Source organism: Lactuca virosa, chromosome 7, assembly GCF_052849685.1.
Source record: "Lactuca virosa cultivar CGN04683 chromosome 7, Lactuca_virosa_CGN04683_v6, whole genome shotgun sequence".
Taxonomy (NCBI): Eukaryota; Viridiplantae; Streptophyta; class Magnoliopsida; order Asterales; family Asteraceae; genus Lactuca; species Lactuca virosa.
In genome coordinates, this window is record NC_136432.1 from 184,901,376 (window position 1) to 184,926,703 (window position 25,328).

General features: G+C 34.0%; 3 protein-coding genes, 2 long non-coding RNA genes and 1 pseudogene across 9 annotated transcripts; all 6 read right to left on the reverse strand.

Annotated features, from left to right (window-relative positions):
- Positions 1 to 651: 651 nt before the first annotated feature.
- LOC145125042 (uncharacterized) lies at positions 652 to 5,326 on the reverse strand. 5 transcript variants are annotated; one of them, XR_013715769.1, is made up of 7 exons: positions 4,966 to 5,326; positions 2,733 to 2,801; positions 2,300 to 2,379; positions 1,969 to 2,124; positions 1,801 to 1,866; positions 1,184 to 1,276; positions 652 to 894 (listed from the first exon to the last, which is right to left on the reverse strand). It is a non-coding gene; the product is annotated as an uncharacterized LOC145125042 (long non-coding RNA). The 5 variants fall into 5 exon arrangements; XR_013715766.1 differs by having other exon boundaries at positions 2,300 to 2,422; XR_013715768.1 differs by lacking the exon at positions 2,733 to 2,801.
- A 549-nt stretch (positions 5,327 to 5,875) lies between these two features.
- LOC145124187 (receptor-like protein 6) lies at positions 5,876 to 9,773 on the reverse strand. The gene is made up of 2 exons (XM_079059443.1): positions 6,715 to 9,773; positions 5,876 to 6,061 (listed from the first exon to the last, which is right to left on the reverse strand). The coding sequence occupies exons 1-2, from the start codon at positions 9,716 to 9,718 to the stop codon at positions 6,018 to 6,020; spliced, it is 3,048 nt and encodes a 1,015-aa protein (XP_078915569.1). The 5' UTR covers positions 9,719 to 9,773; the 3' UTR covers positions 5,876 to 6,017.
- A 4,935-nt stretch (positions 9,774 to 14,708) lies between these two features.
- On the reverse strand, positions 14,709 to 18,367 carry LOC145127378 (MLO-like protein 11; annotated as a pseudogene).
- A 1,179-nt stretch (positions 18,368 to 19,546) lies between these two features.
- Positions 19,547 to 20,713, reverse strand: LOC145125496 (peroxisomal fatty acid beta-oxidation multifunctional protein AIM1-like). Its single transcript, XM_079060948.1, has 5 exons — positions 20,386 to 20,713; positions 20,197 to 20,318; positions 19,982 to 20,130; positions 19,743 to 19,881; positions 19,547 to 19,660 (listed from the first exon to the last, which is right to left on the reverse strand). The coding sequence occupies exons 2-5, from the start codon at positions 20,254 to 20,256 to the stop codon at positions 19,622 to 19,624; spliced, it is 387 nt and encodes a 128-aa protein (XP_078917074.1). The 5' UTR covers positions 20,257 to 20,318; positions 20,386 to 20,713; the 3' UTR covers positions 19,547 to 19,621.
- Positions 20,714 to 21,106: 393 nt separating this feature from the next.
- Positions 21,107 to 22,586, reverse strand: LOC145125494 (5'-3' exoribonuclease 2-like). Its single transcript, XM_079060946.1, has 6 exons — positions 22,467 to 22,586; positions 22,009 to 22,318; positions 21,787 to 21,906; positions 21,608 to 21,703; positions 21,304 to 21,503; positions 21,107 to 21,212 (listed from the first exon to the last, which is right to left on the reverse strand). Exons 3-6 carry the CDS (start codon positions 21,904 to 21,906, stop codon positions 21,125 to 21,127), a joined length of 504 nt encoding a protein of 167 aa, XP_078917072.1. The 5' UTR covers positions 22,009 to 22,318; positions 22,467 to 22,586; the 3' UTR covers positions 21,107 to 21,124.
- A 601-nt stretch (positions 22,587 to 23,187) lies between these two features.
- LOC145124132 (uncharacterized) lies at positions 23,188 to 24,256 on the reverse strand. The gene is made up of 3 exons (XR_013715509.1): positions 24,154 to 24,256; positions 23,394 to 23,456; positions 23,188 to 23,292 (listed from the first exon to the last, which is right to left on the reverse strand). It is a non-coding gene; the product is annotated as an uncharacterized LOC145124132 (long non-coding RNA).
- Positions 24,257 to 25,328: the final 1,072 nt, after the last annotated feature.

The window sequence follows — 25,328 nt, forward strand, 5'->3', positions numbered from 1 at the left end:
TACCTTGTGTGTGTTTATTCAGATGAAATCCTTGAAAATAAATGTTAATTGATGCAGTTTTGATTGGTATATCATCTCTAGTTGTTTGAGTTGATGCCTGAAAAGCTTGACGTAGAAATTTGTGAGTTTGACTGAAAAATGAAGAATTGAGACAACTTTACTGCCAAATGTCATAGTTGATGCTATTAGGATGAATTAGCATCTGTGTAAATGTTAAAGTTTGTGCACTACTACAAAAAAGAGCATTACCGACGGCGAAAACCGTCGCTAAACCGTAGCTAATGCTCTTTACCGACGGAATTGTAACACACCAAAATCCGTCGGTATATTCTTGTCGCTAATTGTTTGTAACGGATTTCCGACGGCTATGGCTAATTTTTAGTGACGGATTTTTCCATCAAAATAGTAACGGATCACCAACAGAATATAATTTGCAACGGATTACTGACGGAAAAAGTTACTAACGGATTACCGACGGAAAAAGTTACTAACAGATTACCAACGGAATCTGAAATAACTTACTAACGGATTACTGACAGATTTTGGAATAACTTACTAACAAATTACCGACGGAATCTCGAAATGACTACAAAATTTTTTTGTGACAGATTATCGACGGATTTTGGCATTACAAAAAAATTTACAAATCAATGAAGAAATTAAAAACTAAAAATAATTACATATTCAACACATAAATTTTTTAAACATACATCAAATCTATATTTTGAAACCTACAAATATAAAAGTAAATCCATAACTTTCAATCATTTGACATACATTAAATCTATAAATTTCAATCCATATTGTCAAATACCATAAATTTCAATCCATATTGTCAAATATTGTCAACAACCAATAGAGAATTCCTTCTTGATTAGCTCGTAGATTCCACACCTATCATTGAGAGTTGTTAGCTAGAGAGATATTTATATATTGTCAAATACCATAAATGCCCTCAAATGTTAGACCATAAAGGGCTTACTTTATGTTTTTACTCATTATAGTTGCATACTTTCAAATAATCATAATAGAAACCATTTTCAGTTTTTTCACAATTATACAAAATACTTTATGTTTTTACTCATAATAGCAATGTACTTTTGCCATAATCAAGAACTTTGGTAAAGTGCGTTGCTATTTCTCACAATTAAACCTTTAAAATATCAAATTATTTCAATATTACCTTTTATCTTCCTGTGAATTGCTTCAAAAGATTGGCTTGTATTTCCTCCCGTTTCTTCACTTCTCGTTTGAGCATGCTCTCTAATTCATTTATCTGAAATATATTCCAACAAACATATATAATTAGTATAAAATAGAGAAGGAAATAGCAACATACTTTACTAATTCATAGAAGCACTAAGTTAGAAATTAACTAAGTTGGTTAGCTACACAAAGAGAAAATAAATGTTATTTTCTCATTGTAATTTTTTTTACTTATCTTGCTAGTAGTAGTAATAATTTGTCCGCCATCCACCATATCAGGTGTATGAGAAAGGTGTCTCTCCCTCAAGTGGTCGTTCTAAAAAAATAGTAATAAAATCTCTCTTGCTTTTTCTTTCATTAAAAAGAAAAGCATTTGAGTATTTTAAAAATGAAAGTGAATAGCTAATTACTTTTTTGATTGCAGTGTTCATTACTAGACAAAGATGCTAGAGAAAATGCTTCTGTGACTAGCACAAGTCAAGTACATCTAAATCTGATTTCTACCCAACTAGACAAAATAAATATGAATACTTTTAATTTCAAATTAGTAAAAAGTTGATAGATTGGTTAATACCAAAGAAAATAAAAAATTACCTAAAAAAACGTCCAACACAAGTTCAGCAACTGTATCCTCTTTTCCTATCCACGAAGAAAAAATACCTATACAAAAACCAATCAAAAAAAGTTTTAGTTTTATTAATCTCACAATTCTAACCATAATTCATACTTTAATTAAAAAAAAAAGCAAACAAACAAACTCACTCGTTTTTTGAATTAATGCCAAAGCTTACTACAAAACCCATTTCTAGGCCGCTTAACATTTATAACATCAGCAAACGAGTGAACCAACTGTCCAGACAAACTACACAATACTCAAAATTCTCCTTTCCTGTTCAGTTGACCTCAAACTAAAGAAACCTGAAAAATGCAATGCTATTAATGGGTTGAATTTTAAAAGGGAAATAAGCTTATAATAATAACAAAAGTACAATGCTAAAAATGGTAAAATTTTCAAAGTAAAAGGCCTTGACAAGAAAAAATTGATTGAATTTTCACTGTAAATAGCATTATTTTATAATGTAGAAATACTTACAGAATGTGAAGGATCTAGAACTGGAGTTCTTGTAAGTAGTCCAAAGATGATGAGGGATGACGTGGCAGCGATTTGCTCATCTGGGTTGTCAAAGAAATTCGTTTTTCAGTCTATCAGTTTTACCTGGTGAAAGAAATGGGAATATTTCTTTATAAATTATATAACATTACGTAAAAAAAAAAGTTTTAGAATACAATGAAATATACCTTTCTTTCTTGAATTGAAATTTGCATTGTGTTTGTGTAATGGAGAAAAGTATAAGTATTTTAAGAAAATGAAGTTCCGCCTTGTGTGATTAATTTTCTCAATTTCACATATTACAATAAGAACAGAAACTCAGACAATTTAAAAAAAAATTATAAAAGTACTCAAAAAAAAGTTATAGTAAAGAAACAATGGGATCAACAATTAAAAAAAAAAGTCTCTTATATACCAACTAATAATCCCTTTGTAGATCAGAAGCAATCATTCCACTCCATCTCCAACTGTATCTTTGAAGTACCTATTTTCATTAGGAGTGTATCTAAACCCATTATCTTTATGATAATACCAAAAACAGGTATAAACCTTCTAGAACTATAACTAATGCAGGGAATCTAGGAGATTGGGCAAACCTGATTGCAAATTAAGCATGACCAAGTTGATTTTTATCAAAAAGTAAGAGATTAAAGGCTATGTTCTTTTCAAATTAAGTTCATGATAATTGATTTATGAAGTGTACTTAATCACATCATGACAATCCTGGTTTTATGAAGAGTATAAGACTATTTATCAACATAATCTGATTGGATAGGTTATCTAATGCTAATTGGAGATATGATAATCCAATGAAGAAAAAATATAAACCTAAAACTCAATCGATGTAATAGAAAAAATATAAGTACATCCTATTACACCATAAATGATTACAAACGTTGGTATCTTGAGGAGCTAGATGAAAGAAATGGAGAAGCCAAGGGCAAAATGGTCATTTAGACGACCCCAGGTTGAAAAACATTAAGAAACAATGAAATAGCAACAAAAAAATGCTTAAATTTTTTTTCTTGGACCATATCAGAAAAAAAAATGATATTTATCCATGGGGCAACGTGCACAACTGAATACTGTCGATGAATGGAGTAGCTGTTTAACAAATGTCATAAATGTTTCAAATGTTGCAAATGTTACAAATCCAGTTATCAAAAGGCAACAATCTGGAAATACTATGGATAGGGAACATGAAGCAAGGATACTTTCACAATCACAGCCATCACCTGAAGATTTGGTTCTTTTTTATAAAGGTTCAATTCAAGGTCCTTTTACTGGTATTGATATTATTGGATGGTTTGAGGCTTGATATTTTGGGATTGATTTGCACGTACGTCTTGCAAATGCACCAAATGACTCACCTTTTGCTTTACTTGGTGATGTCATGCCTCACCTTCGTGCAAAAGCCAGACCTCCACCTGGATTTACTGCTGCTAAAAGTGAAATCAATGATGAATCCAGTATTCCTAATCCTAATGATATGATGAAGAATGATCCAAGGTTTCAACATGGGTCGACCACAGAAGCTGAGAATAGATTCATTGAGTTCGGGCTTTCTGAAGGTATGCAGGGGTATTTTAGGAACCCTGGTTCGATTCCAGCTATGGGAATTGCAAAATTGATGCAGCTTGAAAGGCAAAAATCTATGTCTAGTCCTTACTCTCTTTGGTCTGGGCCCCCTAAATCTGACATTCTTCAAAATCCTTCAGTTTTACCTCAAAATCCTCCAAATCCAGAGTTCATGTCTATTCTTCAAGGCTTATCTGAAAGGTCAAACTCTGCTGCAAACAGTGTAGCTGGTCTAACTTTCCTGTTCAAACCGGGTTGGACCCATTTCAGGGTAAACATTTCCCTCTTCAGAGACACCATTTGGGGCCCACCAGAGGCTGCAAGGACAGAATCTACCCTCACTGGGTCCATTAGCACCCGAAAAGCTTCTAGCTTATTACAACAACAACACATGTCACAGATAAAACACTCAAATACCTACACCACAGTTGTCTGTATTGGATGAGTACTTGTTACTCAAGCAACAACAACAGAAACAAGAACAGCTTAACTGTTGATTGATGAAGAACAGGCCAGACCATAATTTACAAGATCTGAGAGCAAAAATCTTGCCATACAAAGGAAGAAGGGTGAAGGCTCCTGAAGTTGTGCCTTTAAGGAGGAAAGAGAGATCACTCTCATCACTGGTTGTCACTGCTCCAAGAGTCTCACCCTCACCACAAACACCAACACCAACCAAAACCACAATCACAATGACTGGCAAAAGTTCAAAAGTAACCCCAAGGAAGAAATCACGTGGTTCCAGTTTCTCCATTGAGAAACCCCTCCTCAAGAAACAAGAACAACAGTTTATTTACTCCTATATTGTACTGTTAATGAGAGATAAAAATGAATATGCAGAAGAATTGTTCAACTGCTAGCCATGATGAAAGAGAATAGGAGTAAGTCGATCTTCAAAACTTACATCATGACAATCCTGGTTTTATGAAGAGTATAAGACTATTTATCAACAAAATCTAATTGATAGGTTATCTAATGCTAATTGGAGATATGATAATCCACTGAAGAAAAAATATAAACCTAAAACTCAATCGATGTAATAGAAAAAATAAGTTAGGGTTTTTTTTTACCAAAACTTGGAGAGAAAAAAAGGTGAAATCGGACCAATGGTAAGGTCCACCATGTGCAGCAGCAACTTCGACGGTGGTGGCGGCGGCAATAGACTAAGGCGAGGGCGCGAGGCTAGCCGTCGTTCGCAGAGAGATAAATGGGAGCAATTTTACTCGGTTAAGAGGCGGTGGGTTGCAGGTCAGAACGACAGTGGGAGGGAGAAGGTATGTTGTGTCGAAGACTTGGAGGAGCCGGAGGGCTTGGCTGCGGGCGGTGATGGCGGATGCAGTGGCCGGATGGTTGAAGATCGGAGATGAGTGGGAGGTGTTTGTTCTTCACGTGAACTGGAAAGAGAAAAGGGGAAGCGAGAGTAGGGCAAACGCTCTGTTTTTAGTTTCAGTCGCATATTTACGGAATTGCCCTAAATATTTAAAAAATAAAAAAAGAAAATCGAATTAAACTAACGCATTTCCGACGGAATTTCAATTTTGTTGATTTTCGTCGGTAAACCGTCGGTATACTGTAACGGATTACCGACCAATTTTATTCCGTTGCTAAACCGTCGCGAAATCGTCGCTAATATCCAAATAGTTTGTCTGTTGGAAATCCGTCTCTTTTTCCGACGGATTTTTTCCGTCGCTAAAATTCTGTCGCTATTGCTCTGTTTTCTAGTAGTGGTGGTATGGCGCATATTATGATATTATGATAAATAATTAAGTTTTCGTTATAAATTGTTCAGTTTTTTGAATATTTTTCTTTTTGACATAAACTAATTGTTAAAAAAATATTTATATTTTATACTAATAAGTAATAATAATATTTACTTTTTCTTTAAAAATGTTTATTATATCAAAACACGTGAATCTCATACTATCAACAGTACGAACCAATAGCATACGTGAGAGTCCATGATCATGCCACCATAAACGATAAACTTAAACAATGGACTCTTACTAAATGATATATCAATTAAAGTCTAACTCAATGAAATCCAGTTGAAACCAACATAGTCTTAAACTTAAAACACACACACACTTAATGGTTTAACAGACTAAAATCCCTTGAAGCTCTTCTACATCTTCTCCTTGCCCTTTGAATGTGAAGATATGATACGTCCTGAGATATATGACAATGTAAGTTTTAGGCGGCTAAGTTCATGGTTTTTTATCTATACAAAATACTGCGCCCACAATCGTCATAAAACTTGCGTTTCAGAAAACATGGTTATAATATCGGTTACTAGAAAATACTTTAAACATGTACTATATTATAATAATCTGGAAACAAAAATGGCTTTCACAGACATCATGATAAACATACCATAAACAAATAACATGCTGAAAACAGAGACCGACTTCACATAACAAATCCAACTTAAAATACGAAATAATGTTTTTAGTATGCTAAAGTTAAAATATGTTAATAATACTTTCTTTGCTAAAATGTCTGTATGGTTCGAGGATAAAGATTTTGACTAATGATAAAATAAAATGAAAGAAATTTTTAATTAGACAAATTTGAGAAACACACACACACATATATATATATATATATATATATATATATATATATATATATATATATATATATATATATATATATCTAAGATCATATCACAAATATCTTCTAAAGGCTGCTTTAAAGTAAACAAATATTAAAAAAAAAAATAGATTTGTAAAGAGATATTTTTCTCAATGACTTTTAACACAATAAAAAAGCAAATAGGTTGAGGGGTTCAGAAGAGATGCACATATAAGGGATTATTGTACCTTGGTTTCTCCTTGTGTGACGAAGTGGCCTTACCCATCTGTCCTTCCTCTTTGTGAACGGATCGTTATACCTTTCATATAGAAAGTTTCCAATTACAACCCCAACAACCAACCCACTTGCAACTCCACAGAATACAAAGATCCAATCGATTGTTTCGTTTGGGAGGAGAGACTCGGACTCGGACGTATTGCTTGCTGGTGGAAGCCTTGATGGCTTTGAACCTTGGCATTCGTTGTATAAAGGTTTTCCACATAATCGTGGATTCCCCATGTAGGAGTCGTTCTCGAATGTCTCAAATTGTTGACCTTGTGGTATTTGCCCTTCAAGATAGTTGAATGACACGTTGAAAATGGAAAGGAAGTTGAGTTGCACCAACTGTTGGGGAATTTCTCCGGATAGCTCGTTTTGGGAAAGATCCAAAGATTCAAGTTTCTTTAGGTACCCGAAAGATGGCATGACACGTCCAGTAAACTGATTGTTGGAAAGATTGAGTGATTCAATGCCTCGAAGATCTTGGAGTGATGGTGGGATTTCTCCTTCAAAATGGTTACAAGAGAGATCAATAGCCGTGAATATGGTTAGAATCTTTTCGTACTTTGTTCTGACACCTTTGTGTATTATTGTCATACTGTAACTGTATAAAGCCCTTATGGATGTATCTTTTGTACCGGACGGTATAATGGTCATATCTGATTCCATAACAGATGATTTGCTAGCATAAACTGATTTCATGGCATTCCAAGTTTGGAAGTAGTTTTGATGCAGTTGACCACTAAAATCATTGTTAGAGAGGTCTATGATCCGCAACTTAGGGAACTGTGAGGAAACAGTTGTCGAAGATTGAATTGGCCCATAAATTTTGTTAGACCGCAACGAGAGAACTTGCAGGTTGGGAAGATTTCCCAACCAAGAAGGAAAGACGTCATGGAACGAGTTATCTGCAAGATTGAGAAACTCTAAATTGGTACAATTTGTCAATGATCTTGGTAGCTGACCCGTAAACTGATTTTTGTTAAAATCAATATATTTCAACTGGCTTCCATACATAAACACATTCATCATTATGCCATGAAAGTTATTTCTGCTCAGATCCAAAACAACCAATGAATTGCATAGGTTACCAAAACATGGAGGAAGAGTTCCACTCATGTTGTTAGAAGACAAACGTAACAGGCGCAGAGATTTCACTTCACATATCAATGGTGGTATTTCTCCAGTCAGATTGTTATCTGAGGCTACATAAACAACTGTGGTTTGTGGTGGAATTGGTAGCTTCCCTTGTAACTGATTATTCTTGATCAAAAATACTTGTAAACGGCTCCATCGTAGAAATTGAGGATGCTGATGAAAGCCTGTGATGGAGTTGTATGAAAGGTCAACCACATGTAATGTTTCTTTGCTGTTGTTCCAGATCCACACTGGTACCATGCCATCAATCTTGTTGCTGTCGAGAAGTAAGAGTTCCAATTTATTTTGGAATCGCAAAAAGGCAGGGAATTCCTTCAAGTTACATGTCGACAGTGCTAGGATATTAAGTTCCGGTAAGGTGCTATTGGTGTAATTGTTGTTGGCCACTAATGATATCATGTTATGACCTAAGTCGAGAGTTTTGAGTTTGTTGAGTCCTAAGAACATGTCTACGTCTACACTCCCACTGAAATTATTGAAGCTAAATTGAAAAACTTGAAGACTTTTAAAGTTGGAAAATGAACTTGAAATTGGTCCTTGCAGTTGATTTCGTTGAAGGTCTATAATAGATAGTTGGGTGAGGTTGAAAAGCCAGGATGGTATATGACCCGTAAAAGAATTTATTCCCATCGCAACAACACTAAGTTTTGTTAGGTTTGCAAGAAAGGCTGGTATTTTACTGTTTATGTTAGTATCGTATACATGCAGCTCTTCAAGTTCAGCCAGCATGCCAAGCCAGTTGGGCAAGACCCCCTTTTCAAATCTGTTATCACTGAGATCTAAAATGATGAGTTTCGAAAGATTTACCAAGGAAGGAACAAAGCCTGTGAACTTATTCCCACCAAGAGATAATTTAGTGAGTTGTGTCATGTTAGAGAGTGAACCTGGAATGTGCCCTGTGAAAGAGCAATTAGAAAGGCTCAAGAATGTCAAATGCTTTAGATTACTTATGGATTCTGGTAAAATCCCGGAAAAACTTGTTAAATGTAGATGCACAAGTTCAAGTAAGCTGCTGTTACGAAACTCACGAAAGGTGCCTGTGAGGTTTATATTTAATGCCAAATCAAGAATTTTCAACTTCGGTAGCTGAAAAATGGCTGCAGGGAATTCATCTTGAAGCAAACAGTTTTCTAGCGTGATTGACCTCAAAGAAGAAAAGTTGGCCAAGAAATGAGGTACAGAAGAACTAATGTCAACCCATGAGAGATGGAGTTCTTCGAGTCCTGTTAAGTTTTGCACTAGGTTTTTGAGGCCAGAAGGATTTTGAAGCTTTAGTGGATTCAATGACAGATCTAAAGACGACAAGTGCATCAACTGTGAGATCTCATTTGGGACATGGCCACTAAACCCAGAATAAGAGAGATTGAGGCTTCTTAACTGCTTTAAATGAGAAATCTCAGATGGGATTTGAGATTCATAAAAGTAGTTGAAGGCAAGGTTGAGGCTTTGAAGATGAACAAGGCTGAAGAGTGTGCTGGTAGAATTGATATGCCCACAAAGAGAGCATCCGCTCAAGTCAAGGCCGATCACATGACCATACTCATGGTCATTGCTGCACTCCACCCCATACCATGAACAACAATCAAAACGAGCATCTGATGCATTGCTGGTGGGCTTCCAAGAGTGGAACGTTTGAAACCAACTAGCAGTGCAAAACGCTTCATCATCTTGATGAATTAAGCTTTGCTTAAACTGAAACAAGGCTGAGCATTCCTGATCATGGCTTAGGGATGATCCAATGCAGGTGAGTATGAAAAAAAAGTATAAAAGGGAGATGATTTGCAGCAATTTGAATTGATTCATGTATGGAGCCATGAAAGAAATGTTTAATGGTACTTAAGTTGTTTGTGGATGTGTAATGTTCAATGTTCGATGATCATTATATAGACCATCTCCAAGTTAAGTTTAACCTTCCACCATAACTAGATAAGATGTCACATATATGGCTGTGAGCAAAGGGGAACCAATAAAATGTATCTGGAAGTCAACTAACAGAGTCAAAGAAAAAAAATACCACCAGAAGAGAAATATATGGACTAAATACAAGGAAAAAAAAAACTTCGTTTATTGTCTTTTTCTGACCTGAATTAATAATAAAAAATTTAATTAATTAAATGACCTGAATTACTATTGTCTTTTTCTGAAAGTAATACAAGTTGGAATGTTAAAAACAACTGGTTATTCTTGTTATGGATTTAGAAAATTTAGTATATATACTTTTACCTTTAGTTGGTCTTCTGTTTTGATTTTCATAGCCTTCTGTCATTTGATGACTGCATCAAAAAAATTAGAAACTTGATATGTGGAAAGTGGAAAGTAGAAGCTCAGGGTTCGATCTTTTTCGTATTTCTATGAAGTGTTATCCAGATAAATGATTTTGTTTGGATGAAGTGTTCTAGCTAAAATGAATTTATTTCTTTTTTTTATGTAAATAAAATATCTAAATGATGGTAAATGATCGTTTTTTCTTCTGTCTAAATTTGTGCAAAATAAAAAAACAAGTATCTTTGTGAAAAATGTTCTGAATGTAAATTTTATAGTAAATTACAGTTTTGGTCATTATGGTTGACACTTGTTTAGTCCAAGTTTTGAAAAATTGGTATGGATAATCCTCATGTTTATCATTTAATTTTCTTGTTTTTAGTATTACAATTTAATTCCATGTATGTATAGCATATTTTTTTGTACGACTAATTCACACTCCTAATCTACTTCTAAATCTAGAGTTGAACCCTCAAACTATTTTGTTGACGGATCCTTTCCAACAACTCCTTATATCACTACCGTCATATGCTATTTGGTGATATATAAGATAATTCCAAAGCTGTTCTAGCAAAACTGAAGAGCTTTTGTATTAATTTGCACATGTTAATTATCATATTAAATAAATCTTAAATCAGATTTCCACTCAAACAGTTTATATTTTTTTGATGAGATGAAGAATCAAATACAACAACGAAACCTTTGACACCATAAAGACGGATGATTAATGTTTACTCCGGCACAAACTTCTAAACTTCTGACCTCATCAACCTGCATACGATTGTAGATTGTATAGTTGGTTGTTGTTTTACTGAACATCTTTGAAAAAATTATGGCATGTATGATTATAATAATGTCCAAAATCATTTGTATTATGAGATTTTATTCAAATCAAATGCTAGGAAATCGCCCGTGTTTTGTGGTCCAATATTCTGCATACCTGTCATTATCATTTTTTTCGGGAACCACAAATATTTTTCACTGATATTATTATCATAGATAACCTATCATGCAGGTTACATATCCCCATTCTATTGGAATTAATTTTGAACACCCACAAAGACTCGACTTTTGATCGTGGAAAATTTTAAATAATGACAACAATGTGGTATGTCTTTACATATTTGTTTGACAACATCGTTGGAAATTTTTGTTTGAAGTGGTATAATGACAAGAATATTGGAAAATATCAACTTTACATGGAAGTTTTTAAATAATGACGTACACAATGTACAATAATGAAGACAAATACAGTGGGGGCTCCAACAAACGTCTAGAATGGGCAATAAGATATTTACAGAATATAAACAATTAAATACTATAAGACCGCTGAAAAATTATGTATTATTAATTTTACTTAAAAAGTAAATTAAAAGGTGTTTGGGATTTACTTATTAAATCGACTTTTTTTTAGAAATGATTATTAGTTTATCTGGTGTCAAAAGAGAATCTAAAAGAAAATTGGATTTGCTTATTTGGTACCAAAAAGTAATAAGTTGATAAGTTATTTTGTAGTGTTTGATAAATTTTGCTTAAGTGATAAAATCAATAAATATGAAGTAACTTATCAAAAACTCATTTTTAAGACAATAAGTGTTTTTAATGTTCTTATATCCAAAAACTAAACTTGCTTATTACGGGTACCAAACCGCAATAAATCAATAACCACTTCAAATAAGCAATCCCAAACAACTCATATATTATTAATTTTCCTTAAAAGTTAATCAAGTCATAAATAAACGTCAACAAACTAACCTAAAGATTTTCGTCCCATGGTTTAAATAAACCGGTTAAAATGGGCTACAAACTGGTTATGGAGGGTCTACTGATTACAACAGTTATAACATTAACATTACGAAGTCCGACCTATTAATAGACGAGTTGGTGATGCATAAACCGGGCTCTCAACCGGTTATAGTTGGTCCTTGCCTAGGTCCGATGTATCGTAATATGTTATGGGTCGATATGTTGTAACATGTTATGGGTTCGATGTACCGTAACAGGTTATGGGTCTAGTCCCAAAAAAGATATAATGGGTATAAGTTATAACGAGTCCTTAACCTCGTTTATCACTCTTTGGTTATCCGTTCACGAGTCAGGACTTATTAAACCGCTTTTTTTGTAAGGTAATTAAAATGTCTTCATCTTAGTCCTCTTCGTCTTGACTAAATCCCACATTTTAATGGCACCTTGTCCAATTATGTCCAAGATATAACATCTTTCTTAATGATATCTCGATAGAAGGTTTTTGATTTAGTTTCTACAAATGCAGATGTGAAAGTGTTCGAACGACATCCAATCTTGTATGAATTTGTATAATTTATTTAGTTTAAGACTTTAACTTGAAAAAAAAGAATTTCAAAATCATCATATTTTGGTCCTAAACTTTCATTTCTTAATTTCCTAGTTTATATAGCGAATATATATACCATGAACTAGACAAAGAGTGTTTTCTTATAAATCTTAAAGAAAAGGCACATACTTGAGTTTTGATATAACATCAAATATGCTATTGGATAGGCATATGTCTTGCGATAGATTTAAAGTCTCCATGCAAGCTACAATGCGATTTATGGCATAATTTGCAACCATATAAAATTTGTTATTAATGAATATAACATGTATTGTTCCTTAGCCTTTTGATTCGAGATAAGAATTCAGCAAAGAGGTTGATCTTGTTGTGGAGAGTTTCACATTGTGGAATGTTAAAAATTGAGTCTTTTTTATGTCTTTGTATTCTTGGTTATTGCTCTGTATTTACACGATTGGCATACACCAGTTCTCTCCGCCTCCTAAAATCGGTTCATGGTTAGTTTTGTATACATGTTCGATTAAGTTTAAGTATTATGTGCCTGTTTGTTTGAGTATGGAGTATGAGTTGCTTATGGCACTCCGCAGGAGCAGGATGCCGTAATATGGCAGTCGACAAGAGCAAGCTTCTTATAGCAATCCGCGTAAGCAAGGCTACTTATAGAAATAAGCAACCAACATTGCTTAAGTGGTCAACAAGTGCTCGAGCAGCAGGGCGGGTTTCCTTAAAGAGAATGGTTTGACCCGCACGTTCAGTGGGGGCAGTTTTGTTAGTGTTGACTTCGTCCCATGATGTTTTATGAGCCCATTATTATTAGGTTAGCCTCTCTAAATAGTCTCATTTACTGTAACCTTAATGTACTGTAAGAAAAAAGCATTTTACTATAGGAAATAATAAATCTCTCTCTCTCTCTCTCTCTCTCTCTCTCTCTCGCTCTCTTTCTCTCTCTCTCTCTCATGTTTGTCATGGACGTAGCTGATCATCCTAATCGTGTGAACCACGTAAATTGATTGTGTCTTCTTCTTTTGATTTTGTATTTAATTGTATGAACCACATAAATTGATTGTGTCTTGTTCTTTTGATTTTGTATTTATTAATCTGGTGACATCGTTTATATTTTGTCGAAATATTGTTTTAACCTAAAGCTGTTAAGGGTCTATTTTACGTACCTCATGCAATTACAACAATATAAAAAAATGTATTTAGGAATCAAATGATTAAATTGTGAAAATGTCGGAATGACTATTATTTGGTAACATATTTATACTACTATTTTATAGAATCACCCGCAAGAAATATAACTCTACAATAAAAAGGTGGGGGTTCCTAGAAAATGTCTTGAAAATAGTTTTTTCCTGAAGGATTTTATTTTGTCGGAAAAACCACTACTAGAAAAACAGTCTTTTACGACGCGCAATGCGTGTCGTAAAACGCTCGGACGACGCGCAAATGCGTGTCAACGAAGGCCCTGTCATAACGAGGGACGACACGCTTTTGCGCGTCGTGTATTTACGATGCGTATTTACGACGTGCATTTATGACACGCATTTACGACGCGCAGTTATGACACGCAATGCGTATCAAGGAAGGCCCTGTCATAAAGGAAGACGACACGCATTTGCGTGTCATAACCTGACGACGTGCGTGTTTATGACACGCAATGCGTATCAAGGAAGCCCCTGTCAAGAAAAGCCATGTCATAAATGAAGATGACACACATTTTTGCGTATCGTAATTTTAAATGTTTAAAAAAAATATTATTTATAGATTTATTAATATGCAAATTCAATTTTCAATTAATGTCTCATAATAGAAAATAAAACATCATATACAAAAAATACAATCCATTGCATAAAATTTAATGTCATACAAATAATCGTCCCATGGAAAGATAAAACAAATCAATAGAAGTTGTAACAGAAATTTTCAAACTAATTAGATACAAGAAATATGAAAAACTTGAAATCCCTGAGATTAATAGTTCTAACAGAAGCTTCACGTGAGATACATACAGTTGGACCAGTAAGAAAGGATGTTCCTGAATCCACAATAGCAGCACAAGAACACGTACGCAATATCTTCTGCTAGAAGGTGTCGATCCAAAACTACTGTTGAAGGTTATCATGATAGTTGTTAAGATTTAAGCATATATAACAAGAAACCAATCAGTGACTATTAGAAGTTAGATAGCGACAAATCCAATTTAAATAGACGAATGAGAAACAATGGACTTTAAAAACTTACATTTAAGAGGATGATCAAAGGCTTCATGGTATGAAAATGATACATATACACACATGTTGGTACCAGCTCACGGTGCTCTAATTCCTCAATAGATATGACTGTGCTTGTATCCGTGTGAACCGTTGAATCATCTCCATATATGCCTAAACGCCTTCTCCTTCTCCTTGCATCCTTTCCCTATCCATGGAATTAATGATGCCTTGTAATTTGTACCCATCTGTGTACATCAATACACTGTTCATGAATATTGTATCCCACATCAGTGCGACATTGTCATATAAGTGTCTATATATGTCGGAATGTTGGAGTCTCCCACATCTTTTTGGATATTTTTATGAAAAAATCGTACTTGGGTAACTAGGGCATAGAGTGGTAGGATGCCATAGATGCATAAGAATTGGCCCACAAACCTGGATAATGGAAACAAGAGAGAAGAATATTGAGAGGTTTAATTTTGTATGAGATCCGTGTCAAAATTGAAAGGAACTTTATTCAAACCCTAAAAACAGGCGTATGTACACGAGCATGTGGTTCTTGATGAAAAAAGAATTATAACCGAATTGCCACTGGAATAACAAAAGTGCATAGTTGATGTATAAATATATGTTTTAGGGGATTAAGTAGAAGAAATTACCCAGAACCAAAAAAAAGAAGCTAGCTCAAACGCGTTTTGCATACGAATTTATCCTGAGTTATGAAGTTGTGTTATTAGCCCTAAAAACAAACACTTGATGAAAATGAATAATCAAATGGAAGGAAACTACACAAACCTGGAAAAGAATAAAATGGATTAAGTTGAGCAAAAGTTCTGGCTTTTTAAACCAAAAGATTTCATCTCGAGGCTTTAACCTTCTTTCAGCAAAGAAGCCTCCTGTATTTGCATCACTTTCAAGTGCCAAAGTAGCAATAACATGTTGCAGTTTTGTCCCTACAAGCAAAACAAGCTGAATAAACACACACACACACACACAGTTAGAATATGAAAAAAGCCAATAGCTAACAATGATAAAAGTGACTTCTTAAAGTAATAGGAATGATAGCAATCCAAAAATAAAGATTCGATCCTGCAAGCAAGGTACAATTATTTAGTTCATCTATGCAAAAGACGTGAACGCCCTCACCATTGAAAATTACCCTAGAAAGCTTGTTCAGTGTAAAATTAATACCTTTTATGTTATAGAGCATAAAGGCCACCACAAATCCCCAAAGTGGACCACTGCAAGGAATCAAGAAAGCAACTTTATATTAATGAAAAAGAGTATGAAATAAAAAAAAATTACTACAAATGTGATAGAAATATAGAATGAAAGTTCCTTACCTTCATCCAACTATTCTCTGAAATTCTTCTTCCATGGATCGAATCATATAAGTGTGAAAATCATATTTTGAGGTGAGGTTGTAGTTCTGCCAAGAGCAAGAAAAACAAACAACTGTGAACAATAATTTCAAGGTACAAGATTCAAAAATAAAGTTTATGGCATAATTTGAACACCTATATTGCAATTCAATTAAGTGGACTCAACTTAATATATTACAAAGTTAAAGGTGTACTACAGAAAAATACGATTTAAACAACTTAGCATAAGTTAAGGTTTCATACCATGATGAAGGCTTTACCCAGAGTAAGGTAATCTGCACGAACAACAGAACGCCCAAATTGTCTAAAAAAACATATTTGTAAACCAATTTAAACAAAATATATATGGATCATAGTCAATGTAACTAATTTCTTGTAAGTTATAATAATTGTTAATGGGAAAATAAGGATATAAAAATGTAATGTACTTACCATCCAAGTAACTAAACCATTTGTAAGCAAAGTACTGGATGAGTGGAATTTGACCATAGTTGACTGCCTCGGCATTGTCTCATCTCATGATATTTCTGCACAAGTAAACAAGTTTTTACTAAATAACATCAGCTAATATGATTAAAAACAAAAACAATTATTATATTCAAGAATGATTATTAATTAGATATATAAGTACAAGTGTATAATACCAGTTAGCACATTATGTCTATCCACTTGAGCCTCATCTTCCCATCTCCTCCAACTATGGATCTGACAAAATTACACCAATGCACTTACTTACTTTGATAATTAATAATCCGCTTCACAAATGGCAACAAACACAACACTTGTATGAACATGTCCATAATTTTCCGCCACATGCACTCGCTGCGAAAAAAAATAAAAAAAATAAAAAAAATAAAAAAAATAAAAAAGTTGACTAGCTGAACAAAGGCATGGTATTAGTAACCATAACCTACCTGCACTCCGTGAACTTCAATCTCAAATTTAAGCTTTCTTTAAATATAGGTAGAAATGATAGATACATATTCAAGGACGAACAACATGTTTGTAGACTATAATAAGGTAACATCTGTGCTCCCTTGATTCCTAACTACAATATAGGATTGTGGATATCAGTTTGAGATTTAATTATTAAATATAAATATATAATTTCAACATAAGAAGAAAGGGTATACTCATAAAAAACATGTCAAACCATGGATTAAAACAAGTCTTGCTCCAGGTTCTCGAACGAAATCCCTACCTTTCTCATAATATCATTCAAGGATAAAAACGTTCAATTTTAGGTTATATTTTTTTGGGTTTTGATTTGGAAATTGGTTTAATTTTAGCGTTTAAGATGAAGGAGATAAAGACAAGGGTAAAATAGCCATTTTAGACTTACACTTTAGGGATCATCTGTGCAACAAATCAAACATCTAGAAAAAAACCATAACTTTTGACATACCACAGGGATGAAAGCTGTAATTTAGTTAAAACAAATATTAATTCATATAATTTTGTTTTACAGGTTGATATTGATTTTGAAAAAGAACCCATTGGAGATGGGAAAGATGGAAAGAATTTTTAGTTTAAAATAGTACTTGCGTTACATTGTAATTCCATCCAGAATCAAGTTTTAAACTAGTTTTACCTTTGGCAGCAAGTAAATCGACATGTAGAGGCAATTGATTATTGATAGACCTTCAAAAAAATATCCACAGAAAATTAGCTTATTAAATATAATTATGAATTCCATACATTTAAATAATGATCTATTTTTAAATAAAGTGATCTATAGGTGTTTGGATGTGCAATGTAATATAATAATATTCAATAATTGGAATCATATAACATGGGGCAATGTTTTAAACCGTAATTACTTATCATTTTCAAAGGTGATGAATATTGGTAAATTTTTCGTTATTTGAGGGGTATATGAGTAATTTCACTGACTATTTAAACCTTAGTTGAAAAATACTCATAAATTACCCGAACATTGCAATCTTCTTTTAAAATACACATCCAAACATTATAATATTGTCCAAAATACATGTCCAAACACCATAGAAGTGTAACCATTTTGAATAATTTTTGACCATTTTAAATTCATATATTTACGTAAATGGGTAGAAATTTATTAAGTATAAATAGTAACTAACACATCAAAATCAACAAGCAATTGGGATTGATCTGTTACCTCTCTTTCATTACAGATGGGAATCTGAACAAGTACCATGTGGAAACTGGAAGCATCTTCAATTTCATAAGCTTCACCATCAATTGTTGGTTTTATGCTATTGAACTTGATCCAACAAGCATTCACCAGCAGCCAATTAACCTCTGCAGACATGGATACAAAAGTACAAAATCACTATGAACTCCAAAATATAAAAGTAAATTACTAATTACTAAGAAATAAATAACATCAACATTAACAAAAAGGAAAAAAATCAACCAAATTGGTGTCCTTCATCTATGATCCAATCTTGCAAAATGACTTAACAACATTCTCCCTCACACAGGTTTCTACATTGAAAACAAGAAAATATTAGAGACATTCATATCAATGAGGATCTCAAATAGCTTTCATCTTTTAAAGTACTAGTTTTAGACTCATGTGGCATAAGAATTAAAAAGACCCTTCCATAAACTAATTAGTTGTAGTTAGTTCATTAAAGGTCTCTTTCATCCCTGAGATAGATTAACATACATCAAAAGCTATAATTGACTTAGGCATTTTGTCAAACATATGGAAGGCATAAATGATTTTAACCAATCTTCATCATAATACATGCATATATCGTGATAGTATTTCTAAAACTTATGTAATAAAAAAACTACACAAAAAATCTACAAATGATAACATACTTTACTATCACTACTAGAAATAGGGGTTTTAGAGACGGACGAATCCGTCGCTATTCCGTCGCTAAATGTTGTTTGCGATGGATCAGCGACAGATTTACTCCATAGGTAATTAAAAGGTGGCTAATGACTCAGCAAGGGTTTTAGCGACGGATCGGTTTTTCCTTGCGACAAATTTAGCGATAGAATATCCGTCGCTAAGTGACACTCAATACATTTACCCAGGACATTAGCGACAAAATTTGTTAAAGACATTCCGTCGCTGTTATGTCGCAAATTTCCCTGATCAGTTTTTTTTCCGTAGCTAATCCCTTGCAAAGTTCATATACTAAATTTTTTTTTTCCGTCGCTGATCTGTCGCAAACTTCAGACATGATTTTTTTCCATAGCTAATCCCTCGCAAAATTCATAAATTAATTTTGTTCTTTTTCCGTCGCTGATCCATCGCAAACTTTAGACATGATTTTTTTTCCGTAGCTAATCCCTCACAAAATTCATGCATTATTATTATTATTATTTTGTCACTAATCCGTCGCGAACTTGTAATATCATTTTTTTTTATTATGATTCTAAAAGAAAAAATACTACAATCATCAAATTATTATACTAAAAAACATCAAATAATGATACAACCAAACATTATAATACAAAAACTATCAAAGTTACCAAAGTATCATGTTTCATATCATACTTAGCTTCATATAACTCAACCCATGAACATATAGTTGTATACCCTTGCTTACATACGTGCTCTAGAACCCGTATTTATAGGTGCACTCTGCAAAAGAACACCAATATATAGCTTATGTCCCATTAAGTCCATTAAGTAAAAAATATTGAGGATAAAAAAGTAAACTCACCAATGGGACACCATTCATGGCTCTTTCTTCCAAGAATCTTGATGGTTTATAAAAGTTGCCATATTTTTCAAACCATTTTTTCAGACTTGTATATATGTGTTTACTCTCAACAACATCTGCCCAAAAAACAATGCCACCACTGCAACACATTGTGAAAATGTAAATGCAAAATACATTTTTTTTATCTAAAATTGTTTATTCTTGCAAACTATATTGCTATTTTTCAATTATAAACATACCGATATGAAGGAAAACTCATCCCAAGAACAAATGCAATGTCAAGATCGGATGCTTTAACAACAATTTTTTCCTCTAAAACACGACATGCTTCATTCACCACAGGAAACAGCACCATCTCTACTATTTCTTCATCAGTCATGGCTACAGTCTACACAGATAAAACACAAAATGACAAAATTGCCCTTAGTATGTCCCAAGGGTACAAATGGGTTACCTTTCCTTGTGGCATAAGATTGGCTACCCTTCTTGACTCTTCTATAACTAGTAACACCATATTATCAGGTTTTGGTTTGCTACCTTTTTCATACACATAATACCCTTTTCCATTGTTTTTACCTGAAAAAGCCATGTCATTTAAACACATGATTGAAAGACAACACGAAAATGAAAATTAGTAAATTACCATTTTGCCCATTTTTAGTAAGAAGGTCAACTACAGGAGAGATGAAAGTGCGATCAGGAAAAGCAGTGGCGAATTCTTTCGACACAACAACTGCTAAATCATATCCTGTCAAGTCTTCAAACTATCATCTAATTCTCAATTAACCTGTTAAATTCAACTAGCATAAAAACAATGTCTATTCACCAAAAGATATACAAAAACAGTGTCTATTCTTATATGATCAGCAAAAGATATTAAAAAAAACATAACAGAGCAGAGCGTACCAGCTGATCTACACCACTTTCACCAGGAAAAAGAGGCTGTAAATGTCCAAAACTCATAAAGATCAGCAAAAGCAATAGAAGTCTGGAAGCAAAAACACTTACAATCGTGAGCCCAATCGATTCTTTGTTGATTAAAGGCAGGAAACTTGAGCATTCGCTGTTTAAAGGAAAGGAACTCAGTGTGTTAGATTAAGTATGCAAGGTCTTAAATTGTTAGAAGAATTTCTACCCATTTAACTTGGGAAATTCAGATTTGATAGTGGAATTGCAATGGCTTGAAACTGCGGGTAATACACATATTAATTGGAAGACATAAGTGATGAAATTTCTAATATAAAATTATCATTATTATTAAGTGATTTACATGTCAAAAACCCATCCCCAAAATCAAATACAAATTTCACACATCAAGGGCTCAAGGACACCTTAAAGTTCAAATTTACCCATCTAATTATTTATCTTTCAGACAACATAGATCAGGACATACCATCAGGATAGAAATCAAGAATATTCGAATCATCACTTGTCATGAGTGATCGATATGGAGGCGGAAGTGCATGGGCACTACATGAGCACATATATATTAGATAATACCATGAACAAAAACCAATCAACCAACATAACCATGTTTCTAAAAGGAAATTTAAGAGCATACCTAGTAGGAGGGAGAACAGACATAAGATGATCGAATGGTTTAAAAGGTGATCCTATCTGAAACATAACTTTAGTACTTGAAAGACCTTTAAAATCTGATGCAAATGGCCCATAATGGAATGGGTAAAACCATGTCCATGACGCAACCCCGGAGAAGTAATATAGCAAAACCCAACACAAGCCTTCGGTGTATTTTTCGACCTACAAGGAATGAAAAGAACGTGTATGAAATAAAGCAGATCCAATATTTGATAATAAATGCGCTTAGTAAAATAAAATAGTTGATGTGGCATATATATACATACCACTTCTTTCCTCGTATTTTCCATATCCGCTTCCGTTTCAGCAGAAAACTTGTATTTGTAATACCGTTTTCTCCACCCAGGAGTACCCAGTTTCACCTGACAAAATTTAGTTTAACCGCTGCTTAGTTGTGGTAATCTACAGCCTGAAAAGAAGGAAAGCTCACAACAACGGTGCATACCATGTCTGAAAGAAGACCGTTTCTGAAAACATCCGATATCTCACGATTGTAAGATTTTAATTGTTCCTTCAATGCTTTTGTCTTCTCGATCATCTGAGCAGCTTTTGTATTCTCGGCCATCTGAGCAAACAAGAAAAAGACATGTCATATAGCTCAAATATATGATTTGGAAAGATACAAAAATGATAGAGAAAGAAAGTAGGGATCAACAATACATCATACTTGCACATCATGATCAGGTAATTTTTCGGTGTATGGTGAACAAACATCAGAACCAACAGACGAACCCTTCTGATTATGAGTACTTATCACAGGAAACAACTCCTCTTCTCTATTACCACTCTAGACAAAAGATTAATTGCAAAAGTATGTTTATGAATTTGTAAGGAAATTAAAAATAAAGAAATCGTCGAAGTTTGCTTTCACAGATTGCTGATCTCTTCTTGAAAATCTGATCTTCGTATGCGCCCACTGCAAGGATGAACTTTTCAACCCTTTTTAGTTTGATGTACCCTCCTTTCTTATCATACACCTGTTTCCATTTTTCAAAAATTCAAAACCATAGAAACTAATGCTATATACATCGTCAAGAATGAGTCTTATAGATCAAAAATAGACTCTTCTAGGGTCATGGATGAGAAACTAAAGTTTTTATTTACATTAATTCCACCACTAATTACCTTTTCCATATTCACAAGATACCCTCCAAGGTTCTTGAACTCTTGCTTGTACACATGAATCAATAAATTAATACCACCCTGATCAAGAATGATAAAAATTTAGAATTTGGATTTTCGACCACAAAAGCCACAATGATTTAGTTGTTTCGTGAACATTTCAATACACTTTTTTGGTAAACCCTTAGAAAATTTTCATCTTTGTACTTTTTCATCATCACAAAATTTCTTGAAACGGAACTAAAAGGAAAAAGCATTCAAACCTCATGAATTCCAAGGTTGGCATATGCGGAAGAAAATCATTTCCACCGAAAAAGCATATGAATATGAAATCGTCAATCAGTCGTTCAATATCATATTCAAATTTTTCAGGCAGATTTGTGGATCTCAAATCAAGGTTAAGATATTCTCTCAGTATCCAAACATGAAGAAACTGCAGTAAAAAGACACAATAAAACTAACATTAGAAGTACATACAGCATAGATACCAATTCCTAGCTCATGTTTAATCCATCATGCACATTTGACTCCTTAATTACCTGATGCGGCTTCCTCACAAACCACTTTGGCTTTCCAGCAGCTGTAATATCAAGGCTGTTCATCTGTTGACTTATATCAACTTTATCACGGTTCAGGTCAAACTAGCAGAAGCACAGGAAAAACGGATTAGCCTGTATTAACAAGGAATTAAAAGAAAGTAAAATGTTAATATATAGTCAACTGCCTGTTTGAACCATCCTCTACATTTCATCACATTGGTTTCGAAATTTCCAGCTTGCAAAAACACAGATGAGTGACTTGTTTTTGACTTATCTTCTGCAAGAACATTCTGACAATACAAGAACTTAGAATTATTAGAATTGATTGTCAAAAAGTACTGCGCTAGAAATTAACAAATAAGCACAATTTTACAATAAGTTAAACAAGAACCTCTCGCAAAATGGAAAAATGGAGTTCATGTGTAGCCAAAGCGAGCATAATAAGGTCTGCATCCTACAAACAAGAGCAGATAATGTAAGAAACTCTTATAAAGTCTAGAAATTAACAAATAAGCATAATCTAATCTGGGATGGAAATCCTCAAAGGCTGCAAAAAAGACGACTAATTTTTTACAAACAAGTGATTGTCTAGGAGCAGAAACTCTTATAAAGTCGATTAAAAAGTCAAGAATTACTGAAGAAGCCATGATGTAGACATTTCAACCTTTTTATCTCGTTTTTTCATGTGGTGTTAACTTATAAGTTTTTTACTGATGGCGTACGCCAAATTTGATGCAGGTTAAAAAGTCGATTACTGTGGGTGTAGTTGGCTTGCCTAATGTAGGCAAGAGCAGTCTAATTAATAGCTTGAAAAGATGTCATGTTGCCAATGTTGGGGCTACACCAGGTCTAACAAGAACAATGCAAGAAGTTCAATTAGACAAGAATATCAAATTGTTGGATTGTCCTGGTGTTGTGATGATTAAATCTGGGGAGAATGAAGCTGCTGTAGCTCTTCGGAATTGCATGAAAATTGAGAAACTAGATGAATCAAGCCCTAACTCAAGTTCTAATTCTAAGTGTCTATTCTTATATAGATGCAATCGATGGTAGCCCTAACACAATAACCAGAAAGTTTCAAGGTAAATTAAACCCTAACGAAGTATATTGTGAAATTGAACTAAAACTAACCTAAGAGGGATGAGATTTACCTGAACCGGAAGGTAAATTAAACCCTAACGAAGGTAAATTAAGAATACTTTCAGATTTAAAGATGTGGAGGTTGCCGGAATCGGGTGAGTAGTGTCGTCATCTGTTCGAACAGAGATGGTGAGATAAAGCAGAACCGGAACAGAGATGAAGGGAACTTACTCCAGAGTCAAGAGTGATAAAGCTGGAGGGAAGGAAAGTTACACCATCTTCGTGAAGATGGAACTGGGTTGTGCTAGTTTCAGCGCGAGAGATTGGCGATAGAAAAAACAAAACGCGTGTATCCCAAATTTTGTTTCCGTCGTCGTTCTCTCGCTAAACGGGTACCAGATGGCACATTTTTTTATCCCTCGTTGAACCCTAGCTAAGCGCCTTCATTTTTCGAGTGATTAGCGAGGAATAGTGGTGCATCGTTAAATCCTTGCGAGATCCGTAGCTGATCCCTGGGTAAATCCTCACTAATATTCCATATGTTAAATAAATAAAATATTTATCAAAAACATGGTAGATCTGTCGTATTTCCCTAGCTATAAGTCTAAATTTTGCTAGAGAATAACTCCGTAGCAAAATCCGTAGCTGAAACTCAAGTTTCTAGTAGTGTATGTATGATGAGAAGAATCAGACCTAGTGCTACAGTGAACAGAAAGAATGATTGAACCACTGTCCCACACCTAAGTCTCGCTCTCTCAAACACACACTTACATACAAAAAAAATCCATAATTACCTCAGTGCAAGCAAAGACCAAATGCAAAGTTCAGACCCACTGGCTAACCCCCAATTTATTGATTAATCGACCACCACAAATAAAGAGCGTTCAATTTTGAAAAGATATAAGATAAAAGAAATGGAGATGTTGCCATGTAGGGGAACGTTTTGAGAGATAAAGAGAGACGTCACCACGAAAACTCTACGAACTAAAACACCGATATCTAGTTTTTATCATGAAAAAACCGGTAAGCTTCAGGATTTTTTAGAAATTATGGAGGAGTGAGGATAGAAGAACGAAAGCATTAGGAAGAGAAAAGAACTAAAACATACTGTAGTTACATTAGGGCTTGTAAATTTCAACAATCGTCGTAGCCTCTGATGAGATCAGATGAGCCCAAGGTGGCCGACGAGGAGAAGTTCCCTAAAGGTCGCCGGAGGAAAAGTGACTAAAGAGGTTGCCGGCAAGAC

What these genes read in the sequence shown, in the direction of transcription:
- LOC145125496 (XM_079060948.1), bottom strand. Translation starts at nt 20,256, where the DNA reads ATGGTGTTACTAGTTATAGAAGAGTCAAGAAGGGTAGCCAATCTTATG. An exon ending in ATGAGTTTTCCTTCATATCG is followed by an intron (nt 19,882 to 19,981) that starts GTATGTTTATAA and finishes AATGTGTTGCAG; the next exon opens with TGGTGGCATTGTTTTTTGGG. An exon ending in CCATGAATGGTGTCCCATTG is followed by an intron (nt 19,661 to 19,742) that starts GTGAGTTTACTT and finishes GTTCTTTTGCAG; the next exon opens with AGTGCACCTATAAATACGGG.
- LOC145125494 (XM_079060946.1), bottom strand. Translation starts at nt 21,906, where the DNA reads ATGGCCGAGAATACAAAAGCTGCTCAGATGATCGAGAAGACAAAAGCA. An exon ending in ACGGTCTTCTTTCAGACATG is followed by an intron (nt 21,704 to 21,786) that starts GTATGCACCGTT and finishes AAATTTTGTCAG; the next exon opens with GTGAAACTGGGTACTCCTGG. An exon ending in AAAATACGAGGAAAGAAGTG is followed by an intron (nt 21,504 to 21,607) that starts GTATGTATATAT and finishes CATTCCTTGTAG; the next exon opens with GTCGAAAAATACACCGAAGG.
- LOC145124187 (XM_079059443.1), bottom strand. Translation starts at nt 9,718, where the DNA reads ATGGCTCCATACATGAATCAATTCAAATTGCTGCAAATCATCTCCCTT. An exon ending in TCACACAAGGAGAAACCAAG is followed by an intron (nt 6,062 to 6,714) that starts GTACAATAATCC and finishes CATATATCTCAG; the next exon opens with GACGTATCATATCTTCACAT.